Source organism: Otolemur garnettii, unplaced genomic scaffold (assembly GCF_000181295.1).
Source record: "Otolemur garnettii isolate 467f Iridium unplaced genomic scaffold, OtoGar3 scaffold00002, whole genome shotgun sequence".
NCBI classification, from domain to species: domain Eukaryota; kingdom Metazoa; phylum Chordata; class Mammalia; order Primates; family Galagidae; genus Otolemur; species Otolemur garnettii.
Window position 1 is genome coordinate 37,044,423 of NW_003852397.1, and position 8,543 is coordinate 37,052,965.

An 8,543-nucleotide genomic window follows, 5' to 3' on the forward strand; every position below is an offset into this window, starting at 1 on the left:
TGGCTGGCGCCTTAGCCGGTTGAGCTATAGGCGCCGAGCCGGGAGTTTTGTTTTTATTTTCATTTTGACACAAGGTCTTGCTGTATAGTGCAGGCTGGAGTGCGGTGGCCTCATCAAAGCTCACTGCAACCTCAAACTCCTGGTCTTAAGAGATCCTCCCAAGACACTAGGATTACCAGCACACCTGGCTGGATTTGGTTCAGAGGATAGCTTTCTTTCCACCAGGGTATTCAGCCTTTTGCCTTCACTGTATCACATTGGAAAAAGAAGAGTTGTCTTAGGCCACACAGTCATTGGAAGACAAGTTGTCTCAGGCTACACAACAAATATACAAACACTAACAAAAGCTGATGAGCAAAAAAAAGAGAGAGAGAGAAAGGTCTGTGCATAATTCTTGTTATATCTGCAAAAAAGTCCCCATATAATTCCACATGCAGCCCACAGGTCGCAGTTGGGGCATCTAATCATTTATTTTTAAATCATCATTTATAGTCCATCACCAAACACAACACCAAAGGAATATCCAATTTTTCACCACTCCCCCCACTCCCTATTTTTTTTTAATACCTCTGAGGCATGGTGTCCCAAATGTCGTATTGATTATATCCATTCCTTTAGGTAATCCTGGTGCTTGATCATGACATTTTCCTAATGGTGCCCATTGATTACTAAGATATATAGATTCTTTCTTATCTTTAATTTTCTGTTGAAATGTGGTAATAGGCTGTGGGTTCACCACTGTCGCTGCCTAAAGAAATCACACAATGCACAGATGCATCAACAAAAACAAGTATAAATCTGAAAACTGAAACCGTAATCCATAGCTGGGGCAAGGAGATTATATGACGGTTGGAAAACATTTCATTATCACCATTGGCATTTCTTACCTTCAAATGAACTGTCAGACTTGAGACGATGAAGTTTAAATATGACTAAACAACGCCTTTCAAAGGAGTTAAGGTTTCAATGGTGCTAAGGAGTTTATGACAGGAGTTCCCAAGTTACTTGACTCAAATATTCCAAGAAAGTGGAAAGGACAAGTACAAGAACCGGGTGACATCCAAACGCTCTCTCCTACGCAGATTAGTTCTTCTGAATCTAGACTGCCATAGCACATGGCCTTGTGACCCCATCTCTACTCACTCTGTGGTGCCTCTACATGAGAGTCACAAAAAGTCCCCTTTATTGTCTAACAAAGCCTGACACCGTTTCTTTTTACTGTGAGAAGATGGAATGCCGTTTGGCTTTTATCATCTAAAGGGAGACCAGTTTGTGGCTTAAACCATTAATTTCTTCCCACTTGCTTAGCTGCCGCTGCTTGGATTTTCTTTTTCTTTTTACTGCTCAAGATTAATGCTTTTAGAGGGCAGATTGAGGGAAGGCTGGTAAAAATACAAGTAGCAAGGATATTGGAACTGATGGATTTCATTAATGCCTCATTTGTATATTTTCACCTTGGTAAATTAACAACACATAGGGGACAAAAAAGAAAAGTAATTACCGATAATGAAATTTTAGATCTTTTTCCATGTGTCAAATAATGTGCGATTGGGGGATCATTTGCTCTGCCATAAAATACTCTTTCTGCTCCAGCAGGTGGATATCTGTAGTTGAAATACTTTTTTGCCACAGGTGGAGTAATTGGCTACAAAGAGTGAGGCAAGAAAATAGAATTATTAAGTAGTTTTAAAAAACATTAACAGAACTGGTCTATATGAATTAATGAACACCCTTTTGTATGTGGTAGTAACTTTAAGGGGAACTACATCCTGAATAATGGAAAATCCCTCAAAATTTATTTGTTTATTAACAGAAGTAAACAACTTTTGTTTCTCTTTTTTGTTGTTGAGACAGAGTTCTACCCTATGCCCTGAGCAGACTGCAATGGCATTGTAGCTCGGACTCTGGCGGTGAGCATCCTGCTGCCTCAGCCTCTAAAGTCTCTGGGATTGCAGGTGCTCGCTGCAGCACCCGGCGGGGTTTTTCTTTTTTTTTTTTTCCATGAGTTGCGGTCTCACTCTCGCTCAGACAAGCCTCAAACTCCTGAGCTCAGGCAATCCTCCTGCCTCAGCCTCCCACAGTGCTGGGATTACGGGCATGAGCCACCACGCCCGGCATATAACAACTCTTTTCGAGAGAGAAACAAAGTTTCACTCTGTCACCCCAGCCAGCATGCAATGACATCATTATAACAACTACAACCTCAAACTCCTGGGCTCAAGCAATCCTCCTGCCTCAGCCTTCTAAGTAGCTTGAGCTACAGGTGTGCACCACCACATCTGGCTAATTTTTCTATTTTTAGTAGAGACAGTATCTCATTCCTGCTTAGGCTGCTGTCAAATTCTGGGGCTTAAGTGATGCTCCCACCTCAGTCTTACGGAGTGCTAGCATTACAGAGTACTGGTGTGAGCCACTATGCCCAGTTTATATTTTGTTATATTTAGAAAATAACCAGGAAGTATCCAGGCTAGAAAATGTACTATTCCATTATTCCTGTGGAAATAAATTGAATCCCTTGCTGGTTTTGTAGAGCTAATAATTGTAAGCCTGGAATTTTCACTTCCTTTGACAATAATCAACAGAAGCCTCCCAAATACAGTAAAGAATCCAAATTGACCAATTGACCACGTTCACAAGAAATGCTGGAAGTTGCCTATTTCTTGATGTTCATGTGTAAGGTAAAAATAGAAACATAAAAGCGTATTGAATGTACTCACCCTGGGAAGTTTTTCAGTCAAGCAGTTTGCAACTCTTTGACCAACTGGAATAACTTTCCCTGCCTAAGGAGGGGTAAGAAAAAAAAAATAGTTGATCACTGTCGCGGCAGAAGAGAAGTATTTTGAAGAATGAGATTTATTTCAACTTTGTCCTATGCTTCTGATGCTACAAAGTTACTTTCAACGACTTAACTTGAGAAAAAAGGAAGAACAGATAATCTCAAGCAATCTTCATATATAACATCAATATTAAATATACATATAATATACATATAAATATTAAATATACATATAAACATACATAGAATTATATGTATATTTAATACATACATTTTTAAAGTATGCATTTAAAAATATGCATGCTTTTTTAAAACACAAGCAATGTTAGTGATTAATCCAACTATAGAGCCTCTGGGACATAGCAAGGAATTCAACCTTCAGAAAAAAATCTTATCATAGCCCACAGGTTAATTAGTCACTGTTCTATATCAACAGTGACTTGGAAGTACGGCCACATTCAAGCTAAGATCAAGAGATAGTGTTGTCCAAAAACTGCAAAAAAAAAAAAAAAAAGGGCGGCGCCTATGGCTCAAAGGAGTAGGGCACCGGCCCCATATGCCGGAGATGGTGGTTTCAAACCCAGCCCCAGCCAAAAACTGCAAAAAAAAAAAAAAGAGAGAGAGAGAGAGAGAGAGATAGTGTTGAGTGTGTTCAAATGTGTGGGGGCATATTTCCACCCACGCAGTAACTTTCCCACGTGCAAGCATCTCCCTACTGGCTCGGACCTGTGGCCAAATCTCACTTGGCTTTGTCCACTTGATTCTAACTGGGGTCTTATCTGTCCTTCCTTTGCCCAAGGCAAAGATTATAAATTGTTCATTTCCTGAAAATACAACTCTTATCTATTTCCCCCCTTATCTGTTTCAAGACGGCTGATAGTTATTTTCACAATGTATAAGTTTCTCTCTGAAAAAGCAAAAGAAACTTCCCATAGTGTTCTGGGTCTCCAGAGAGAGAGAAAGAAAGAAAGTGGAGGGGGCAGAGAGCAGAGAAAAGTAGAGAAACTGCAAGTAGAAAAAATGGATGAAAGTGTAGATATGGGTTGGCAAAGAATGGATAAGTTAAATAAATGGAGGGATGAATGAATGAGCATACAGGTAGACAAATGGATATGTACCTATGAGTAGGGTCAAGTTTTCTGTTAAGTATTGAGTATAGAATTGCTCGTAGGGGGAGAGTCATCAGGATTTAAGAGAATATCTTGATGACATCTCTGGGTATAAAAGAGGAATCCCCCAAATATGACCAGGCACAGAACTGAATTTCTTTGCTAAAAAAATGGGACAAAATATGAATTTCTCATGGGGTAGCCTAAGAAGGAAAGATTCAAGAATATGACAAATAAATTGAGAAGGTGAGTGGAGGCTAAAATCTACCATCAGACTGAGAAGCCAGTGGGCCCAAAGTGATAAATTGGCCAGCCTAGACTTAATTCTAAATGATGAGTAAATTCTACTCACATAATGATGTTATATGAGAACTTAGTGGGGCGGGGGGGGGGGTGGTTTGTTTGTTTTTTGAGGCAGAGTCTCACTATGTTACCCTCGGTAGAGTGCCCTTGCATCACAGCTCATAGCAACCTCTAACTCTTGGGCTTAAGCGATTCTCTTGCCTCAGCCTCCCAAGTAGCTGGGACTACAGGCTCCTGCCTCAACATCCAGCTATTTTTTTGTTGCAGTTGTCACTGTTGTTGTTTAGCTGACCCAGGCCAGGTTCGAACCCACCATGTACATGGCTGGGGCCCTAGCCGCTGAGCTACAGGTGCTGAGCTGAGAACTTAGTGTTAAAAAAAAAAAAAATTAAAGAATGGCTCGGCACCCATAGCACAGTGGTTATGGTACTGATACCAGAAAAGTGGCGCCCCAGCCAGCTCAGCCGAGCGGGGCTTGGGGACCTGCCACCCCTGTCTTGGTGGCAGCAGCCGGCAGAGGAACCGGCAGATTGGAGCAAGCAGATGGGAGCTTCCCTCCCCCACCAAAGTCTCCAGTAGAGCAGCGCTAGAGGACCTGCCGGCTTTGCCTCAGCAGCAGCGGGCACAGAAACCAACAGGCTGGAGCAAAAGGGAGAGCTTCCCTCCCCCAACAGAGGCTCCAGTAGCCAAAAGAACCGAACACGTGCAGGAAAAGACACTGGCGCCATGCTGTCTCCTCACGTGGACTTCTGGCGATTCCTCCAGTGCATCCCTGATTGGTCCGTTTTCAAAACCTATTCACAATTAGTCTATTTTCAAGCCCCCAAAACTCAATGGACAACTGCCCCTATATAAGCCAGAGACCCTGAGCACGAATTTGGGCAGATCTCAGGAGATACAGCAAAGAGGTCTGGCTCTGTAACACTTGTATCCTGCTCTATGAGATTTGCCCCTTTATAAGAGCTGTAAACACTCATAAGGGGGTTCGCCCCTTTGTAAGAGCTGTAAACACAAGGAGGTTTGCTCCTTTATAAAAGCTGTAAACACTTACAAGGAGGTTTGCTCCTTTATAAGAGCTGTAACACTCGTATTATAAAACCTATCTTACTGCTAATTCTACTCTACAAGGAGGTTTGGCTTGTTATAAGAGCTATAACACTTATACCTGTTGAATAAAACCTATCCTGTGGTCCGTCGCTTCATTCTTCAAACCACCGAGACCAAGAGCCTGGAAATTCAGTATCAAAAATCCGGTAACAGTACCAGCCACATGCACAGAGGGTGGCAGGTTCAAACCCAGCCTGGGCCTGCTAAACTACAATGACAACTACAACAACAACAACAAAAAAGTAACTTAGGCTAAAGCAGAAAAGGAGGGAAAAGATACAGTAAGATTTTTTTTTAATTTGGCTAGAAATTATAAGAAATCTCAATGATACCAGGGAATGTTGTCTCTCTTACTATACTTGGGATAGGAACTCAAGTCATTTTTCCAAATATTCTCTTTTTTTTTTTTTTTTTTTTGCAGTTTTTGGCCGGGGCTGGGTTTGAACCCACCACCTCCAGCATATGTGGCCAGCACCTTATTCCTTTGAGCCACAGGTGCCACTCTTTTTTTTTTTTTCTTGAGACAGAGTCTTACTTTGTCACCCATGGTAGAGTGCTACAATGTCACAGCTCACAGTAACCTCAAACTCTTGGGCTCAAGCGATTCTCTTGCCTCAGCCTCCCAACTAGCTGGGATAACACGTGCCCACCACAATGCCTGGCTATTTTTAGAGATGACACAGTCCCACTCTGGCTCTAGCTGGTCTTGAAGCTGTGAGATCAGGCAATCCACCTGCCTTGGCCTCTCAGAGTGCTAGGATTATAGGCATGAGCCAATGTGCCTGGCCTTTTTTTTTTTTCTTGACATGGAGTCTCACCCTGTTGCCCCAGGTAGAGTACAGTGACATCATCTTAGCTCACTACAACCTCAAACTCCTGGGCTAATCCATCCTCTTGCCTCAGCCTCCTGAGTAGCTGGGACTAAGGTGTCACACTAGGCTATTTTTTGTATTTTAGGCAAAGATGGAGTCTCACTGTAGTTGAGGCTGTTCTCAAACGCCTGAGCTGAAGAGAGCCTCCCAATTCTGCCAGTTCGAGTGCTAGGACTTACATGAGCCACCATGCCTGGCCCATTAGTTTTCTTATATATTTCCTAGTCACTTCCCCACAGTCTATCATTCCTTGAATCCCAAACTCTCTTTCCTTTGTTAAAGGGGTATATAAATTCCTGAGTTAATCACTTCTTTGAGTTTTAGTTATGTTCTATGAACTGTGCATGTAAATACTAATAAAAATTGCATGTCGGCTCGGTGCCTATAGCTCAATCGGCTAAGGCGCCAGCCACGTACACCTAAGGTGGCGGGTTCGAATCCCCAGCCCGGACCCGCCAAACAACAATGACGGCTGCAACCAAAAAAAAATAGCCGGGTGTTGTGGCGGGCACCTGTGGTCCCAGCTACTTGGGAGGCGGAGGCAGGAGACTCGCTTGAGCCCAGGAGTTGGAGGTTGCTGTGAGCTGTAATGCCACGGCACTCTACCCAGGGGGACAGCTTGAGGCTCTGTCTCAAAAACAAATAAATAAATAAAAATTGCATGTCTTTTTTCTTATTAATCAATTTTTGTTAGCTTAATCCAAATGTTCCCAGTTATTGAACAAAAGAGGGTAGAGGAAAAGTTTTCTCTCCTTAACAATTCAATAGAAAGGTAACTTCATAAGGCTGAAGAATTTGGGGATACCCAGGCAGCTACATTGGGATGATAGATGGTTAGATAGATGGAAGAAAGGACAGATTGATTGATGGCTCAATGAATACATGGTCTGGCAGATAATTTTATTTGTTCCTGCTTAGCTTCCCTTCTAAGCATTTGCCAGTGGGTATTCCTATATCTCCATCATGGCAAATGTTCTACCGGACAGCAAAGCCTTGGTATTCAACATAGACATGCCCTCATGAAAAGCAATTGGATTGCAAATCAGTAGTTGTGATAAGGTTTCTCTGCTGCCATGTCTTTAATCAAGGACATAAACACAGAAGCCTCTTATGTCTGTTCCTGTCTATTTTGTCTAAATATGTTTGACAAGGCTCCCTGATCCTTAACCCAGTCATGGGTCCCTCTGATTTTATCTTCCAATCTTCTATAGAATTTTTATTTATAACGGATTATCATATTTAGGTTCTGAAAAGTGCTTTCTTCTTCTCTGATTCTTCTTTTCAAAGTTCCGGTCACGTACCACTAAGGAGACAACAACCAAAGCAAATAGACAGCCATCAGAATGGGAAAAGATATTTGCATATTATGAATTGGACAAAAGCTTGAAAACTAGGATCTACAGAGAACTCAAATTAATCAACATAAAAAAAGCCAACAATCCCTTATATCAGCAGGCAAAAGAGATGAATAGAACCTTCTCTAAAGAAGATAGACAAATGGCTAATAAACATATGAAGAAATGCTCATCATCTCTAATTATCAGAGAAATGCAAATCAAAACCACCCTAAGATATCACCTAACCCCAGTGAGAATGGCCCACATCACAAAATCTCAAAGCTAAACATACTGGAGGGGTTGTGGAGAGAGGGGAACACTTTTACACTGCTGGTGGGATTGCAAACTAATACAACCTTTTTGGAAGGAAGTATGGAGAATCCTCAAAGACCTCAAAGTAAACCTCCCATTTGATCCCATAATCCCATTACTGGGCATCTACCCAGAAGAAAAAAAGTTATTTTATCATAAGGACATTTGCACTAGATTGTTCATCACAGCTCAATTTATAATTGCCAAAGTGTGGAAATAACCTAAATGCCCACCAACCCAGGAATGGATTAACAAGTTGTGGTGTATGTATACCATGGAATACTATTCAGCCACTAAAAAAGATGGAGACTTTACATCTTTTGTATTAACCTGGATGGAGATGAAATACATTCTTCTTAGTAAAGTATCACAAGAATGGAGAAGCAAGAATCCAAAGTACTCAATTCTGATATGAAGACAATTGATGACTTAGTACATGGTGGGGGGGGGGAGAAGGGATAGAGGGAGGGGTGGGAGAGGTCACAGTGTGTGACATACCTCTTGGAGGTGGGACACAATTATAAGAGGAACTTCACCTAACAAGTGCAATCAGTGTAACCTAGTTCTCTGTAACCTCAATGAATCCTCAGCACTTTTGGATTTAAAGTTCCAATCTTGTTCCACAGATGCAACATCTTCTATCTCACTGCTAATCTCTTTTGTTTGTTTACATTTTCCTGTTCCTTCTATGTATGTTTGTATGTTTTTTTCCCTTTCTTTTTTTTTT

At 41.6% G+C, this 8,543-nt stretch overlaps 1 protein-coding gene across 1 annotated transcript in view; it reads right to left on the reverse strand.

The window, feature by feature from the left end:
• Positions 1–8,543, reverse strand: part of EFHB (EF-hand domain family member B) — a 54,364-nt gene that overhangs the window by 35,085 nt on the left and 10,736 nt on the right. The window contains exons 2-4 of the mRNA XM_012804782.2: positions 2,718–2,780; positions 1,502–1,645; positions 568–748 (exon numbers count right to left, since the gene is read on the reverse strand). Of these exons, the coding sequence (XP_012660236.1) occupies positions 568–748; positions 1,502–1,645; positions 2,718–2,780 (388 nt within the window). The remainder of the gene's footprint in view (positions 1–567; positions 749–1,501; positions 1,646–2,717; positions 2,781–8,543) is intronic.